Raw genomic sequence first — 18692 nt, forward strand, 5'->3', positions numbered from 1 at the left:
GTTCGATGCCTAGTTACATATTACTTTTCAAGTTTATACAATACTTCAAAGATTTAACACATACATATAATGTAAAAGGTAAATGGGTTTCGATGTAACTTGAAAGAATCATCATTAATTAAGAACTCTTAATAATTTTCATTTATGGATATAAGAATTTAAAATTTTTAATTATCAAGGCTCTGTTTTCCAAGATATTCCAAGATAGGTGAAATATTTTGAAGTATATATTAGTTCAATGAGATTTTGTTTAATAAGAACGTCAGGTATACCAACAACGAAGAAGTTTTGTTGCCGCAGTAGCAGACCACCATGATCGTGCACACCATCATGTGTGCGTCGTGGTGGTTCTGACGTTGTGGAATATGGTCACCGTAATTGAGAACGACTAATCATCTTTCTTCTTCTTTCTTGCAGCCCTCTTCTTCTTTCTTCTTCAATGTGGTATGTATACTGACACCACATGTGGTGGTGTTGTATGCTGACCTGGAAGCTCTCTGCTCCCCTTGGCGTGGGGGAGTATACAAGTTGGTCTAAATAGAGTCTTTCACTTATCAAAACATCTACAATGTAAGTAGTATAAGAGTTGAATAGGGTAATGATTGAGATTGAATAGAAGTTGGATGGAGTGTGGGTAGTGACATGGAGTAGAGTTGAATGATCATTGAATGCTTAAATATAAGGAATAAAGTGGTGATTAAGATTAAATAGGTGTTTAATGGGTTATGTGTGTTGTTGTATATGTGTTTGATGGATCATATGGCAATCCATTGAACTCTATAGAGTTTAATGGATTGTGGATGTCCTCAAATATTTAACTTTGTGTTTTTTAACTATTTCATTTGGTAGATATCTTTATTTGATAAAATGATATACACATAAGTGACTCACGTTTTGATAATTCTTTATGTGATTAAGTTAGGTGATTTTGCTTCAATGAACCATTTTAAATGTAAAAATATATAAGAAAATTTTATTTATTTTTTGAAATGTCTAAAATTAGTCTGAAATAGAGTATTTCATACCCGATTTTAGCTTGATACTTGAACCGATTCGGTGGCCCCTAATATATGAAATGTAGCCTATTTTCGGAATATGCAGAAACTAGTACTACGAGTGACATTTTGAACCTTGATTTTTTGAAAAATATGACTTTTGATGATGAAGAGATGGTAGTGGTGTTGGTAAGTTTTCTTTATAATAAGTTTTTTTTGGAACATATTAGCGATTTAAACAAGTTTGGAATGTAGTAAGTTTTTTAATTAAAATATTTCCTTAAAGTAAATGTTCATGTTTACGCCTTTTGTGTGTTAGATTCGTATTAGGAACACTTAACACTAGTATGGAACATGTATAACGTGTCCATATAGGATGCTAGTTTTTTCTCTTTTTTTTCAGCATGATCGTGTTGGATCTATATGCTCAAGAATCATATTAGAATGATGTTTACCAATAACATATGATCCTATAGGATCACACCTTTAGCAAATTATCACTTATCGAAATAGTTAAAGGGAGTTTGTTGAATATGTTGGTGTTGTTCGTGTTTCACTATATTTAGTTGAGACTCGTGTTGGGAGTCGCCTTGTTTTCGAGTTGAGGGTTTAACAGTAGTGAATAGTCAGACAAGGTATTGGATTTCCGGATTTCGGGCAGAGTAGTGATGATTTTCTTCAATGGTTAAAGATAGTGGGTCAAGGCTTCATTATTAGTCAGGGTAAATAAATTCCTCTAAGATTAGGTTTTGATTGTAGTATGGGAAGGCAGTCGCCTGTATGAGTCGACTTCTTAGTTTGAATTGGGGTTGTGGAAGAATTGTCCAAGTTGTCGGTATGTTTGGAGAGTAGTAAGGAGTGATTTCGAGAACGAAATCCAATTTAAGTGGAAAGAGTTGTAACATCCTGTTTCGAGAAGTTCTTATTTCAGGATTGTGCACAATTAATGGATCAAATGGAGACCTTGGTAATTTACATTTTTGACCCTTAATATGAAGTTGTTTGGTCCCAAGGAGCCTTAAGTGAGAAACGCGCCCCTGTTGCGTACGTTGGGCGTACATGGTTGAGACTCAAACCCTAAATTTTAGGGTTTGGACCCTATTTAAGCATCATTAACTCCCAATATCCCTTCCCCTCATCAGCCTCCATTGCCCACTTCGTACCTTACAAACCTACATTTCCATTTGTGGTGTTTTGAGCTTATTTTGGTGATTTGGTGTCCATTGTGGAAAGAAAAAAGCCAATTCATAGCAAGGAAGGAGCTCCAAGCTTTGAGCTCTGAGTTTTTCACCCCTTGAGCAACCTCCAGATGGTATAAAATTCTGAGCTTGTGGATTATCTCATTAGATCTTGTAGATGTGAAATTTTGTGCTTTTAGTCCCATGTTCTTGGTCTAAGTGAGTATGGACTACTCTAGACCAAATGAGTTGTCCTTTTGGACATTTTAGAGTGCCTTGAGTTATAAAAATGGAATCTTGATTGTTCATCTCCCTCCATGCATGCTCTTTAGTGGTTAAAGCCTTGGGTTAAGTTAGGGTTTTTGGTGTTGGGCACTTAATAGCCATGCAAGATCATAAAGTTGGAAACTTTATGTTTAAGAACGTTATTTAGGACTAGAACTGGGTTTGGTATTAGTCTAGCTATTTATTTGTATAGTCATTTATTCTTTGCTGTATACTTGAGGGGTGTATATGTTTTTTTATTGACTATATATATGAGGTAACCCCCATGCCTCTTGGTGTGGAAAACTCATAATCACATCGTATCATAGCCATCGACCCCTCCCTTCCTCTCCCTCCTCATCTCTGATCTTCTCTTCTTCTTCTGTGGTTTCTTTTCTTTCTTTCTTGTCCCCATGGCAGGCTCCTCCACAGATGCTACCCTCTCCATGAACACTCTCCTCCATCTCATCCCCATCCGCCTCTCCTCCGCCAATTATCTATTGTGGGCGAACCAAATGACTCCCCTGCTTACCTATCAGCATCTCTATGCTCACGTTGATGGCTCCTCTGCAGCCCCTCCATCCCACCACCTGGTTGAGGAAAAATCAGTTGCAAACCCCGCATTTGCGGAATGGCAGGTTGCGGATCAGAGGGCTGTCATCCTTCTTCAAGCCTCCCTCACGGAAGAAGCATTTTCTGAGGTTGTGGGACTCTCCTCCGCTCGTGCTATCTGGACCGCTCTTGAATCCGCCTATGGTAACTCTTCCATGGAACGAGTACAAACTCTTCGGGATCAACTTCGGCTTCTCTCTAAAGGCACCTCCACCGTCTCCGAATATGGACGCAAATTTAAGGCGATTTGTGATCAACTTGCGGCTATCGGTCAAGCCGTTGACGAATATGATAAAAATCATTGGTTCTTATGTGGTCTTGGCGGTGCTTTTGAGACTTTCTCCATTGGGATTCGGACCTCTCGTGTTACTCACACTTTTCGGACCTCCTTGCTCAAGCCGAAGGTCACGAGCTCTTCATGAAGTCTATCCATTGAACTCCGCACCCGTTGTCGCCTTCGTTGCTGAATCATCGCCTCTCGGGGCTGCTGTCTCGGTTTCCGCTGGTCGGAGCCGAGGTGGTAACTCCGGTGGTCGTGGTGGCCTTCGTGGTGGTCGTGGTCGTGGCCGTCGGCCACCCCATTTCCAACTCTGCCGCCAAAACGGTCATTTTGATAATGCTTGTCCTCAACTTTCGACATTTGCTTCTAAGTCCGCCCTTAGTGAAGCCGACTTAGCTAAGGCCTTCTTTGCAAATTGTCGTGTGACTCCACCCGACCCGGATTGGTATATTGATTCCTGTGCCTCAGACCACATGGTTTCTTCTTCGGGCTCCGTTACTCAACCCGAACCTTTTGTTGGTGATGGCTCGGTTCAATTTGGTAACGGTAATACTCTCCCCATTACTTCTATAGGGACTTCCTCTCTTCCCAATGGTCTTCGATTGCGGGATGTTTTGGTGGTCCCTCGTCTTACTAAAAATTTATTGTCTATTAGCAAGTTAACACATGATAATAACGTGGATGTGCTTTTCTCCAACTATTTCTTTTACATTAAGGATCGGGAAACGAAACAAGTTCTGGTCCAAGGAAAATATGATCGGGGGCTTTATGTTCTTCCCAATAAACCGGTGGCTTGTTCGTCTTATGCTAAGAAGCGACCCACGGCATCTTTTGAATTATGACACTCACGTTTAGGGCATGTGTCTTTTGATGTTATTTCAATATTAAATAAACCTGGTCATGTAATGGTTTCTTCTATTTTACCTAAACCGGTTACGTGTTCTCCTTGCCAACTTGCTAAGTCTCATCGGTTGCCTTTTGAAATTAATGACCAACGATCCGCTCATGTTCTAGATTTGATCCATTGTGATCTTTGGGGTCCTTCCCCGGTTGATTCGGTTGCATCCTACCGATATTATGTAACCTTTGTGGACGATTTCTCCCACTTCACATGGCTTTACCCGCTCAAGTCTAAATCGGATTTTTTTAGCATTTTTGAGGTTTTTATCACCTTTGTAGAGACTCAATTTTCTACCAAAATTAAAATTTTTCAAAGTGACGGGGGTACGGAATTTCTTAATAATAAAGTAACGGCACTATTACATAAACATGGCATATTTCATCGCATCTCATGCCTGTATACCCCCCAACAAAATGGGCGGGTTGAACGCAAACATCGTCACATTGTGGAGACGGGCCTCGCTATGATGTTTCACACTCACCTTCCAGTTTCTTATTGGACTCATGCTTTCAGCTCCGCCGTGCATGTTATTAATCGTCTCCCCCACGAAGGTGTTATACATGAAATCACCTTTTGAGGTTTTGTTCGGACGGGTGCCATCTTATGAGAATTTTCGCATTTTTGGGTGTCGGGTCTATCCATATTTACGTGACTATGCGGATCATAAGCTTTCTCCGCGGAGCATACCTTGTGTTTTTGTGGGTTGTCACACTCAATATAAAGGTTACTTGTGTCTCGATCCGATTTCGACACGGATTTTTGTTACTCGCCATGCCCGGTTTGATGAAGAGTGCTTCCCGTTTCGTGACACCCATACAAATGCTCCTATTGGGTCGAAACGACACCCATACAAATGCTCCTATTGGGTCTTTAACCTTGCACACATTCCTTGGTGATCAGCTCCCTGCCGGTCCTGTCCATGACAACGCTGTCCCGGTCTCTCCAAGTGCTCCATCAGGACCCGCCGCCCATACTCCTTGCACTATGTGTGTTGAACCAGATCCGCCGAATCCCTCGATCCTGACTCCTGCTTCTGAATTCCCTACCGCTGCCTCGCCGGGACCCGAGACCGGGTCGCCTTCCGGGTCTGACTCCGAACCGTCCACTGATTCAGCTTCGGTTGCCACCTCCGGGTCTGACTCCGAGCCTGATCCGCCTCCGGCCTCCCATCCACCTCCTCCTTCGCATCCGATGACCACTCGTGCCAAATCCGGGATTTTTAAGCCACATTACCATTCTGACTTGGCACATCTAACTTCTCATGGCTTGTTTTCGCAAGTTTTTTTTGCAGATATTCCGTCATCCTATGCCACTGCCTTGCGTGACCCTACATGGCGTGAAGCAATGTGTTCTGAGATGGCGGCTCTTCATCATAATTAGACGTGGACTCTCGTTCCTCGTCCCCCCCATGCCAATATTGTGGGTTGTAGGTGGTTGTTTCGTACCAAATATCAGGCTGATGGGACTGTGGAACGTCACAAGGCTCGGCTTGTTGCTCAAGGATTTAGTCAGGTTCCGGGACTTGATTTTTCTCACACCTTCAGTCCCGTTGTCAAGGCGGCCACCGTTCGTATTGTTCTCACCCTTGCGATTGTAAATGGGTGGCAGTTGCGTCAACTTGACGTCAATAACGCCTTTCTACACGGACATTTGGGTGACACTGTTTTTATGAATCAACCCCCTGGGTTTGCGGATGCTTGTTATCCTGATTATGTTTGCAAGCTAAATAAAGCTATTTATGGACTTAAGCAGGCTCCCCGTGCGTGGTTTCATCGGCTCAGTTCATTTTTGGTGCAACAAGGTTTTTCCAGCAGTCGTGCGGATCCCTCTCTTTTTATGTTTCGCCGGGACTCGTGTATTTTGTATTTGTTAGTGTATGTTGATGATTTGATTATCACTGGCTCAGATGATGCTGTTGTGTTGTCCTTCATTGCTCGGCTTCATGCCGAATTTCGAATTAAGGATCTTGGGCGGTTGAACTATTTTCTTGGACTTGAGGCTACTCATCATTCCACTGGCTTGTTTCTCACTCAAGCAAAGTATGCTCACGATATCGTCTCACGCACCGGTCTTCTCGATGCTAAGCCTATGTCGACCCCTCTTGCTGCCAACACCTCTCTTGTTAGTGGTGGTCCTCTTCATGAGGATCCGAGTCTCTATCGGTCCTTGGTTGGTGCACTACAATATTTGACGATTAGGAGACCGGATATCTCTTACGCTGTTAATCAAGTTAGCCAGTTTCTTGTTGCACCGACGATTTCTCATTTTCAAGCTGTTAAACGAATTATTCGCTATGTCAAGGGCACCCTCTCATTCGGTCTCACTTTCTCACGGCCTCCGGCTGTCAAGCTTGTTGGCTACTATGATGCTGATTGGGCTCGCTGCCTTGAGACTCACCGCTCCACCTATGGGTACTCGATATTCCTAGGGGGTAATCTTGTCTCCTGGAGTGCGAAGAAGCAGCCTACTATCTCTCGCTCCAGCTGTGAGTCTGAATATCTTGCCATGGCTAATACGGTTGTAGAGATCATCTGGATCACTCATCTGTTGCAAGAGTTGCATGCTTTGCCCACCGATCGCCCCACGCTTCTCTGTGACAATCAAAGTGCATTATTTCTCACCCAGAACCCGATGGCTCATAAGCGTGCTAAGCATATTGATCTTGACTATCATTGTAACACCCGAAATCCAGAAGACCCAGAAAGGAAAGAAAAACCCTAAGTCAAAGGGGTCAACTCGTCGAGTCTAAGGAAGAACTCGACGAGTCGGAGCGTGTCTCGTGTCGCGGATTAAGTGACCGACTCGACGAGTCGGGGAGACTGACTCGGCGAGTCTGGTCTGGGTTTGGAAACCCTAATTTCGGGACTTGGTACCCTATTTAAGCAACATTTCAGGCCTCCACCCCAGCCTCCATCACTTCCCTCACCTACTCTCGAAACCCTAATCAACCTTGTGGATTATTGAGCTAGTTTCTTGCCTTTGTGAGTGATTTGAAGCTTGGAGAAGGAAGGAGACTCTTAGTGGTGCAAGAAGGAGCTATAGATCCAGAGTTGGTGTGGCACTTCAGATCATTTGAATGTATAAAGCTTATACCTTGACTGTTAGTCATCTAGATTCCCTTTCTAGCATAGATTTTGTCACATTTGGACCATTTCCAAGGTCAATCTGAACATTGAGCCATTGAGGACGAAAAGGACTTAAGATCTAAGCATTTCTGAGCTTTAGAAGCTCTGAGGGGGCAGCTTTACCCAGCCATCGCTTCATTTCATGTCCTAGACCTTCCTTTTAGTTTAGATTAAGAGTTTTAGCTTCATAGCACCTTGCATGCACGTAAAGTTAGCAACTTTACGTGTAATGCTAGCATTAGAAGTCCAGATCTATGGGTTGAAGGTGTTGGAATGGACTGTAATCGACAGAATAGGGATGTCACAAGGTGGACTCGGCGAGTCAGCTCATGGACTCGGCGAGTCGGGTTGCAAACCCAAACCCTTCTGTTTATGATTCGGATTAGTGGGTGGAGTTAGTAAAGGATTCAACTAGGCTGGGTCTGTAATGGACATGAAGATCATATTACTCGACGAGTTCGAAGGGGAACTCGGCGAGTCCAAGACAATCTTCTTAGTTATGAAGATGAACTCGACGAGTTGTTCATACAACTCGGCGAGTCATGGCCTAGATATTCATACGATGACAATGGATGCGACGAGTTCAAGGATGAACTCGACGAGTCGGTTGAAGATAGTCCCGAAGTGTTAGATGAAGAAGAACTCGCCGAGTTCTCGCTAGACTCGACGAGTGGAGTTAGGGTTGTTTTGGGATTTGAGGAGCAAGGACTCGGCGAGTTGGTAGAACAACTCGACGAGTCGAGTCAACTGGAAGGTTGACTTTGACCTTGAGAGGGACTTTGACCAGAGTTGACTTAGTTGACTTCTGGAGGTCAGTTTGGGACTAAGTGTTATTTTGATATCAGTAGCTCGGGGAGCTAGAGGAGCAGCGGTTCGGGGAGTTGTCAGTCAAGCAGCCAGAAGTGTAGCAGCAAGAGCTTCAGCAGTGCGAGGTGAGTCTCCTCACTATGTGCATGGGTCTACGACCACAATGCCGGCTCATTATGTTTATGCTTATGGTTATGTGTAGTAGGAAGACCCGGGGGTTAGCCCTAGGCACTTATTGTGATTTGTTCGGATTTAGATCCGTTACCGGGGTTAGCCCGATGCAGCTTGTATGTTCCGGATTTCGGTCCGATGTCGGGTGGTACCCGAGGCAGTAGCGTATGTGTAGTTATACTGGTGTCTTTGTGATACTTGTATGTGCCTGGTAGGGAGGTGAGTCGGGCGAGGACCCGTATCTCATCACTAGCCGAGTACGGACGGGGTTCCGTATCTCATTATTAGCAGAGCAGGGGCGAGACCCGAGTTAGTAGGGAGGTGAGTGTGGGCGGGGGCCCGTATCTCACTATCAGCAGGAGCGTGGACGGGGTTCCATGACTCACCAGTAGCAGGACAGGGGCGGGGCCCAAGACAGGCGAGGCCTTAGATCAGTAGTACAGTATAGTATGTTTAGCTTTATGATATGTGTTATGTTATATGATTGTATATGTTTAGCGGGCGAGGCCCGGAGACAGGCGGGGCCTAAGAGAACAGATATGTATACCGAGCGGGGCTCGATGCCAGGCGGGGCCTGATGCAGTGGGCGGGGGCCCAATATGTGGATATGTATGTGGTATGTGGTAGGTTGGGGAACTCACTAAGCTTCGTGCTTACGGTTTTCAGTTTTGGTTTCCGGTACTTCCGGTGTCGGAGGGAAGAGCTCGGGATGATCGCATTGCACACACCAAGAAGTTTTAGCTTGGGATGTTTACTCTGATAAAATTAACAAGTGTTTTTGAAAAGATACTCTGATTTGTTATATAACCCTTCTAGTATGTTTGAAATGGTTTGATACTATAATTTAGTAATGTCTTAAGAAGAAATTTTTGGTCATGATTTTTGGGATGTTCCAATCATTTTGTTCGGGAGCTCGTCGCTTCAGGCAAACTGGTCTGTAACACCCAGTATCAGAAAGGCCGAGAAAGGAAGGAAAACCCTAAGTCAAAAGGGGGTCAACTCGTCGAGTCCAAGGAAGAACTCGACAAGTCGGAGCGGGTTCCGTGTCAAAGATTAAGTGACCGGCTCGGCGAGTCGGCAAGTGGACTCGGCGAGTCTGGTCTGGGTTTGGAAACCCTAATTCCGGGACTTGGTACCCTATTTAAGCATCTTATTCTCTTCCCTAGGGTTCATTTACAGCCTCTCTCGTCCAGAACCCAAAACCCTAGCCACCCAACTCCATTGTTTGAGCTTTTGAGAAGATTAAGGGCCTTTAGAGTACATCTTGGAAGCTTGGAGGGAAAGGAGCAAGGAAGGAAGAGTAGATCCAGCCTCCATATCGACTTGGAAACTGTTAGGAGGTAAAAAGTCTGAACCTTGAGCTTTCAATTGATGGATCCCCTTTCTAGCTTGCCTTTTTGTCACAATTGGATCATTTCCAAGTAGAATCCGAGTATTAAGCCTTTGAGGTTGGATTGGACAACAGATCTGGACACTCTTGAGCTTTAGAAGCTCAAAGTTGTCGGCTTTATCCATCTAAGGTCCCATTTCATGACCTAGGCCTTCATTGTAGCTTGGATTGAGTGTTCTAGCCTCATAGCACCTTGCATGCACGTAAAGTTAGCAACTTTATGTGCAATGCTAGCATTAGGAGTCCAGATATATGAGTTGGAAGTGTTGGAATGGACTGTAATCGACAGAATAGAGATGTCACAAGGTGGACTCGACGAGTCTGTTCATGGACTCGGCGATTCGGGTCGTAAACCCAAACCCTTCTGTTATGATTCGGATCAGTGGGGGGAGTAGTGAAGGATTCAGCCAGACTGGGTTCGTAATGGACATGAAGATCATAGTACTCGACGAGTTCGAAGAGGAACTCGGCGAGTCCAAGACAATCTTCTTAGTTATGAAGATGAACTCGACGAGTTGTTCATACAACTCGGCGAGTCATGGCCTAGATTTTCATACAATGATGATGAACTCGACGAGTTCAAGGATGAACTCGGCGAGTCGGTTGAAGATAGTCCCGAAGTGTTAGATAAAGGAGAACTCGTCGAGTTCTCGCTAGACTCGACGAGTGGAGTCGGGGTTGTTTTGGGATTTGAAGAGCATGGACTCGGTGAGTTGGCAAAACAACTCGACGAGTCGAGTCAACTGGAAGGTTGACTTTGACCAGGACCTTGACCTTGAGAGGGACTTTGACCAGAGTTGACTTAGTTGACTTCTTGAGGACAGTTAGGCTAAGTGTTTCTATTATTGGTATCAGTAGCTCGGGGAGCTAGAGGAGCAGCAATTCGGAGAGTTGTTGGATAGCAGCCAGAGGGTTATCAGCAGCGTCAGCAGTACGAGGTGAGTCTCCTCACTGTTTGTATGGGTCTACGGCCACAATGTCGGCCCATTTAGTTATGTATGGTAGGAAGACCCGGGGGTTAGCCCTAGGCATTATGCATGAAAGACCAGGAGGAGGCTCCTGACACAATTTTGTTTCGTGTCGTCTATTTTTATCGTGCCGTGTCATGAATTGACACCCCTACATTTAACTACTCAAACTTTGTGCAAACTACATATATAATAAAAATATTGGTCAGTAGTGTTTCACTTTTGGCAGATGAGATAAAACGAATGATTTTAATATGTGAAAACACACACATATCTATATATGTTATATATAATACATCTTATAGTGATATTATAAAATTCATTTTAGCTTTAATATAAGTTATTTTTTAGTCCTTATGAGGTCTGCATTTGTTTGGATATTCAGGTTAGAACAAGAGATAACTAATCACAACAATTTTTTTTTGTGAAATTTGTATGGGAGAGATGGAAACTGTCATTTATCGAGAAGGTTTACCTCCATTGTTATCTTCTTTTTTAGTGGATTTTGTTATATAGCATATAAAAATTTATGTTTATACCCTTATTGTATATATTATGAGACATTTTATACAACTTGTACCCATAAAGTTAACATGTTTTTTTTTCCTTTTTTTTTTGATTGACTATTGATGTTGATGATTGATGTTTTTAGTTACTCGTTAGTAAGGTTATAACTTTTTCAACATTTTATTCCTCAAAACTATTAGGGAAAAAGAAATGAGAAATAAGAAATGCGAAACGAAGATTTTGCCCTTTGTGTGTAGGTGTTATTGTCGATTAGCTCTCTCCGGTCCCAATAATACTGTTCAGAACAATACAAAAAAAAAACCCAAAAAAACAAAAAAACAAAAAAAAAAGTATTGTCATACGTCCCGTTATCATCATTATCGATGAATAACAGCCTGGTGGCACTAGGAGTAAATTCTTTAAAAGAATAGGGGTATAACTAACTTTGAATAGACATATGAAATCAAGGCGGCTTTGTAATTCGTAAACTTGGAAAGAAACACGTGAGTCAACTACAATCCAGTTTAGCTGAGCTGTCGGTGTACAAGTGTCAAGCGTGTCACGTCGCCGTTAGGTGGTGACGTTACCCTTTTAGCATATATTTTTTTAATAAAGAGTAACGAGAATAATTTATTGGATGATATTAGTATTTAGGATTTATTGCATTTTAGTCCCTCAACTTTCCATATAACCTAACTTTTTCCCACTATAGTTTCAAGATTTTGCAATCTATGAATTTGGGTTATGTTTCCGTTGCATCTTTTTACCGTTTATTATCGGAGATTTTGCACTAACATAGTAGTTACTAAACATTTGTGGTTTCAAAAATATTTACGAGAAGTGTGAAGTTTTTTTAGTTGTGGGTCTATTATTTTAATACGAAAAAATTAAAATATAAAGCTTTTTGTCAATAAACATGCAAGAATGAAAACTAGACTACTAATACTATGATTAATGTCAATAAATAAACATGCAAGAATATGAAACAAAGCATGACAAGCATCAACTCTTAGTCAAAAGCAAAAAGGCATGATATCAACACGATATTGTGAAAGTCTTTTCAGAACAATTTTTTTTTCAAATTTCGATTAATATTTTATCCTTAGTCTACCAAACAATTTTTGTGAAATAATGACATGGCACGAAAAGAAAAAACTTATTGAAAAAACTCATTTATAAAAATCATATCAATGCTAAATCTTTCAACTTCCATACAAGAAAGTGCACAGAAAAAGTTGTTGATACAAACCGCAAACACCATCTGTCATGAAGAAACTAAAACACAAACACTGCAAGAAATAATAAATAGGATGCCACGTCATCTTCAACTTGTTCCTTCCAAGATTAGCACAGTCAAACAACCTGTATACAAAAATAATCGTAAGCTCCAATAAATAAGGCATGATCCTTGATGCAGGGATACCTGAACCTGCAAAACTAAAATATTATGTAAGATCACATTTCTTTATTCGTAATATTTATATTGCAATACAAAATTCAAATACATATTTTAATAAAACAAAATCTACACATCATTAGACAAATTCATCCCTACTATCCTAATGAAAGAAATAGCAACATAATTTACTTGCAAAGACCCATAATAGGCTAATTTCTCTTCAAAACATAACCAAAAGGCCTATTGATATCATAGAAACTAAGGCTAAATGTAAGAAAATAACAACATGCTTTCATTTATATGTTTATTATAACACTGGTATACCTCATATATGGATTAGATATGCAATAAAAGGGATAGTAAACTGGCCAAGGTCAAGTAAAGCAAGTCAAATTGGTCAATGTTGGGATAAGGGTCTTTAGGTCATTTTCCTTATTTCTTCATATGGTCGGTTAAATAGAAGTATAAGTAAAAGTTTGAGGTTTGTTAGTAAGCAGATCAATTCAGTTGAAATGTTTGTTTCTAGGAGAGACTTGGCTTCTTGAAAGTCAGGACCCTTTGTTTTCTTTAATTTTAGTCTATAGTTATGCATTTAAACCCTACTCTGCATCAAGTATTTGATGTAGACTAGGGTTTCATTGCAAAATTACAAACTAAAATCAAAAAAATACAAAAGGTTATTGGCTTTTGAGAAGCCGAGTCTCTCCCAGAAACAAACAATTCAACTGAAATCATCAATGCTTACTAACAAACCCCAGACTCCTACTCATACTTCTACTAAACCGACCTAACAAAGAAATAAAGAAAATGACCTAAAGACTCATATCCCAGCATTGACCATCCTGATTTTCTTTACTTGACCTTGACCAGTTTACTATCATTTTTATTGCATATCTAATGCATATATGACGTATACCACATCCTACTTTCATTTTGTTTCAATTAGTTTATTACTATATTTTCCTTTAAATGTTTTCTTAATAAGGCATTGTACTTGAAAAAAAAATATTTCTAATTACAGCATTATACTTTCAAATTGTTTTACAAATGATGACCTTATACATTGAAAAATATATATATTGCTTTGTATTTGGATTACACTGCTATAATTGTGTAGATTTTTCAAGATTTTTGATATAATAAAGAAATGAATTGTTGATTGTTGTACTTTTTTCCATGCATTTAACCCTAAAAACTATCTCCAGAAAAAAAAAATGTAAACATTTTTTTTCAAGAACTTGAAATGCAAACAATCACATGTTTCAGGAGTCCTGGTGAACCTGTACCCTGTACTCCTGCACAGTGGAAAGTGGGTTGTAAGCTGTATCTTTTTTAAAGCTAAATGCAAGAAATAGCAATCTACTTTCAATAAACAAATCATTGTCATTTGACTCATTTCTTGCATTTACAATTTAACCTTATTTTTTTCTTTTTCTTTTTAGTTATGTTGCAATTTCAACCATGATGCATGATTTATATACGAAAAAGAAAACAAGAGAATGAAGGAACAAACCGATCTAGTCATCATATTGCTGATGTGGCTGCTGACGTGGATCATAATACTCATCTCCATTTTGTTCATTACTATTATTATTATTATTGTTGTTGTTATCATTGGTGGTTTTAGGGCGGGAGTCGGCTTGTTCTCTTTCCCTATTCCATTGTTCAATCTTTGCCCTTCGTTCCGCACTGCCTTCCCTGACCGGACTCCGGTTCCTTTTGCCGCCAGGGCTTCTGCTACGACCGCGTCGACCGGGGCTCCGGCTGTGGTGGCGGCGGCTGCTGCGGTCGTGGTAATCACCGCTGGCCGCCCTTCTTCCGGAACTCCGGCCACCGCGCTCGTCATAGCCACGGTGGCGATGGGGACTGTGGCTTCGGCTTCGGCTTCTGCTTCTTCTTCTTCGACTTCTTCCAAATAATTGTCTCCTTAACTCTCTGAGAGAATCAAAGAAGGAATGGAATGGTTAATTCCATAATAGAATGTAATGACTGATTCCATTATCTTATCTATTCGATTGATTTGTCATTCCAATAAATAGTAAAAACTTAGAAGTAGAATAGAAAATAACAAAAAACTGACCTACTAATCTTTTTTAAATGCATGAAGTTGCAATAACCACCTCGATTGCATACATTTTCTTCATACTGTCTACATGTAGCTTCACGAAAATCTGTCACTGGAGAAAAGTCCACAATGATCGGACGCCCTGAAAAATATAAATTATTTTTATGTTAAGACAACTATTATTTAATTTGATTAATTAACCATTCACAAATTGGATTTTAAGTTCTAATATATCTTATGTTAGAGTAAATCTTGATGTGTGACTATATTGATTAAAATGTTCTAGAAGAAACACAAAACATATAACTATAATTGTAAATTTAAATAAGAAAAAGGTGTATACCTGCATAAAACCTCCCAGTGAGATTTTGAAGAGCATTTGCAGCATGCTCTTCTTCCCTAAACTGGACATAAACATTCCCCACCTGTTGATAAATAACAAGACTTGATTTAACAAGAATTTAAAATAGCATAATGAAATTGATCAATTTCAAGTAAGTTAATATTATACCATGTGGTCAGCCAAGTTGTCACATATGTTTAGGCTTTCAATCTCCCCATACTTACTCAGCTCTTCAAACAAATCTTCATAAAAATCCTGCATTTGCACAGTAGTTGTAAAGTATATTTAAAACCTTAAAAAAGAAGACAAATCGAGTATGAAATCTGTGGTAGAAAGTATAATATGTTTATCCACTAGTTGGCAAATGCATAGGCAAGAATTCAATTACATTTCTCTCTTCTTTATTGAAAGACCATAATACCATCATTATATTAATGAGATGTAGATACATAAAATATTTACTATAAGTGAAAAATTTATAATTATTCAACTTCTATTATTGAATTCCATTCCATCAACCAAACATGTGAAGGATTACAATTTCTTCAACTTCCCATTAAGATTTCATTCCTTCCAGTAGCATTCTGCACACAAAACACTCCTAAGAATAATAGCCCCATTTACATCTAGAATTAGCTCACAAGTCATAAAGATACAAATAAACCTATCACCAAATTAACATCAAGGTAAAACAGCATAGAATGTATAAAAGTATAATAAAATCGTAAATTAGGAGAGATCCACGGGTATTCCTTATTCATACAAAAGAAAGTGCGTATCTTTCATCTAATTGTGTCCATTCATCTAAGCAACTCACAAAACCAAGCCAGATGACAGCTAAAACAAAAATTAATATCTAACGCACGAAATCCATGATACAAACACATAACAAATCCGACATTAGTGACACAATTCATAAAAATTAGGGTTAAAAACCTCGAAGTGATCTTGGATTTTGCGAGGATCAAGGGGTTGACCCTGCGGATCAACACCTGGAGTGATGGAATCAGGACGCTGGTACATGTTGGAAAGCAATAGAGTGGGGCTGATGCTGGGTTTGGTGTGAAGCCTCGAACATCTGTCGCCATGCCGACAAGCTCCGATCTTGAAGTAGAACGGACAATTCACTCTGTCCTTTTCTGTACCGAAAATTGACGCCAAGTGCTCCGCCATTCTTCGGTTGCTTTGAATACGAGTTGATTATTTGGAGGTGTGTCAATTAGGGTTAGGGTTTATGTGGAAAGCATTAAGGTTCGCTTAATTACTTGTTCCACAACGATGGAAATTTGGGGGAGAAGGAAAATTTTATGAAAAGTCAGCTACTTATAATAGGTATCAAGTTATAATTTAAATAAATTAATTTCGAATATACCCACATCAATAGCTGGTTTGCCCGAGTGGTTAAGGGGGAAGACTTAAGATCTTCTGCACATAAGTGCGCATGGGTTCGAACCCCATAGCCAGCAAGCAATCTTAATTTTCCTTACTTTTTTTGTTGCAAACTAACAATTTGATTTTATTAATCCAACTAAATTACATCTAAAATCTAAAATAAACAAGTATAAATGACACATATTTATACAATTTTAACGTTTAAATCATTATATCTGACTTATTAAAAAAAATTTGTTGTGGTTATGTGGTTTTAATATCATGGCAAAAGACAAAATGTGTCAACATACTTTTATCAATGTTATGTTTGACATGTCATAAGTAGTATGTCAAATATAAACTAAGTAGCAATCGATAAAATAGTTAAAACATTTTTATTGTTATATGTTTTGTCCTAATCTTGATTATATGTAAGCGAGACCTAAGAAACTAGCGTGAAATGACATTCGGTCAATCACTTCTCTTCTCAGCTCTATCCATCTTCTCATGCATTCTTTTTCTTGAACTTACTCATGTAACCTCTTCTAAGTGACTTAAACTTGTCTTGGCCATTTATATGATGTTACAACTTCATATTCTCATCTTTTTCTCATATTGAACCATTTTGCCATTTTGGTCAATATTTAACTAAAAGTCAACTTTATCTAAATTTCAAGTTCTTACACACGCCTCACGTCATGACATGTCTTGACGCGTGCCATGACACGCCTTTTAGAACACGACGCGTGCCATGACTCGTCGAGTTCATGACATGCCTCACGTCAAGTTCTCAGCAACATGAACCGAACCCTCGCAGGTTCGCTCCTCACTTCCGGTTTTCGACCGCTTTCACGTTTTAAGCCCGTTTCTCATGATTTTAACGTGGGATTTCCATATAAATCTATACTTTATTATTTTCAACCCTCTAAAATCATAATTTACCCATATCTTGGAGATTTCTAAGATATAATTCCTACTATTATTTAGGATAAGTTCAAAGTACAAGGAGGTACTCTTTGACTTTTCTCATAAAGCATGACAACTTTATGACACTTTAGGTCACTATTCATGCTTTATGTCACTGTTCACATCAGCCCTAGTCAACTCATTGTACCTCTCACCCTTCCCCAACAAGTTTCCTTTTAATCAAAACCTTGAAACATTTATCTTCCTTTCCAAGGTTTCACTCTTCACCAAAAGCAAATTTAATTCTCTCTCATTTCCTCTCTCTAAGAACTCGAGATTCAAGGGCTGATCTTGAGCTTCTCATCTACTTTTGGTAAGTATCTTCATCATACTTTTGAATATTCTACACTCCTCCACTCAAATCATGGATTCCTTATACAAATATCGACATATTTGTTCTTAGGAACTTCACATCTTCAAGCATTTTCCAAGTGTTCTTGACTTGGAAACCTCTTTCCTCCAACATCCATCTCAGGGAATCACTCAATGTGATTTCATACCCCTACATTTTCATGTTTTCTTCAAGTTTTAGGGGGGGGGGGGGGAATACAAGTTAATACACCAAAAACTTAACTAAACTCAAACATCAGCTTTCATCAGGAAAGTTTAGTTCCATTCACGGACTGTTTTGAACATCTTAAACTTTTTAGTTTTCAAAACTGTACAAGGTGCAAATAGTTCAGGTTTATACCTTTTTAATGACTACTTGCACATGTTCATACGATTTTTCTACAATTTATGGCGATTTTTACAAAACTGCTTATCATTTCAGAAACAACTTCGGACCAGTCTGTGAAGTTGAACATTTTCACACAAGTTAGAGAATTCTAAAAATCATAATAAAAATTATGAACAAACTAGACACATTTTCTAAACTCTCAGAGTTTATGGATTCAGTTTTCGACTTCGTATGATTTTTCTGTGATTTTTCTAAAACAGTGCAGAAAAGTTAAAAACTAGTTAAACAGCTTATAATATTAACAACACTTTGTAACATGTTGAGCAAAGTATATAACAATAAGTTTCTAAATTTTGAATGTATTTCTTGTTATTTTAACATCATAAACAGAAATTAGTCATTCATGATAAGTGTTTTCATTCACTTCAAACACGTACAATAAATTATAATAGGTATAGTTTATGGATTTTACATTACAAACATACTACATAAAAGGGGATTTACTTCCACCACAGAAAAGGTTTTACATTCAAACCACACGTAAACTCGTTAACGTAAATTGTGAGACAATTCCTCATTGTACTCTTAGAGTACGGGTTAAAATTCCTGTAAGTTATAACCAAAGTCTCTTGTAGGGAGAGCGTGATAATTGTATATAGATCTATATTGAG

The 18692-nt window shown here is 39.6% G+C and overlaps 1 protein-coding gene and 1 non-coding gene across 4 annotated transcripts; one reads left to right on the plus strand and one right to left on the minus strand.

Moving 5' to 3' along the window:
* Window positions 1-12354: 12354 nt before the first annotated feature.
* LOC145159133 (splicing factor U2af small subunit B-like) lies at window positions 12355-16303 on the minus strand. Of its 3 annotated transcripts, none has more exons than XM_079078044.1 (6): window positions 15942-16303; window positions 15174-15260; window positions 15006-15087; window positions 14678-14804; window positions 14111-14532; window positions 12355-12560 (listed from the first exon to the last, which is right to left on the minus strand). In XM_079078044.1, the coding sequence occupies exons 1-5, from the start codon at window positions 16176-16178 to the stop codon at window positions 14115-14117; spliced, it is 951 nt and encodes a 316-aa protein (XP_078934170.1). In that variant the 5' UTR covers window positions 16179-16303; the 3' UTR covers window positions 12355-12560; window positions 14111-14114. The 3 variants fall into 3 exon arrangements, with proteins under 3 accessions (XP_078934170.1, XP_078934172.1, XP_078934171.1); XM_079078046.1 differs by having other exon boundaries at window positions 12355-12635; XM_079078045.1 differs by having other exon boundaries at window positions 12355-13892.
* Window positions 16304-16388: 85 nt separating this feature from the next.
* Window positions 16389-16471, plus strand: TRNAL-UAA (transfer RNA leucine (anticodon UAA)). Its single transcript has one exon. It is a non-coding gene; the product is annotated as a tRNA-Leu (tRNA).
* Window positions 16472-18692: the final 2221 nt, after the last annotated feature.

The sequence above is a fragment of the Lactuca virosa genome, chromosome 2, assembly GCF_052849685.1.
Source record: "Lactuca virosa cultivar CGN04683 chromosome 2, Lactuca_virosa_CGN04683_v6, whole genome shotgun sequence".
NCBI lineage: Eukaryota > Viridiplantae > Streptophyta > Magnoliopsida > Asterales > Asteraceae > Lactuca > Lactuca virosa.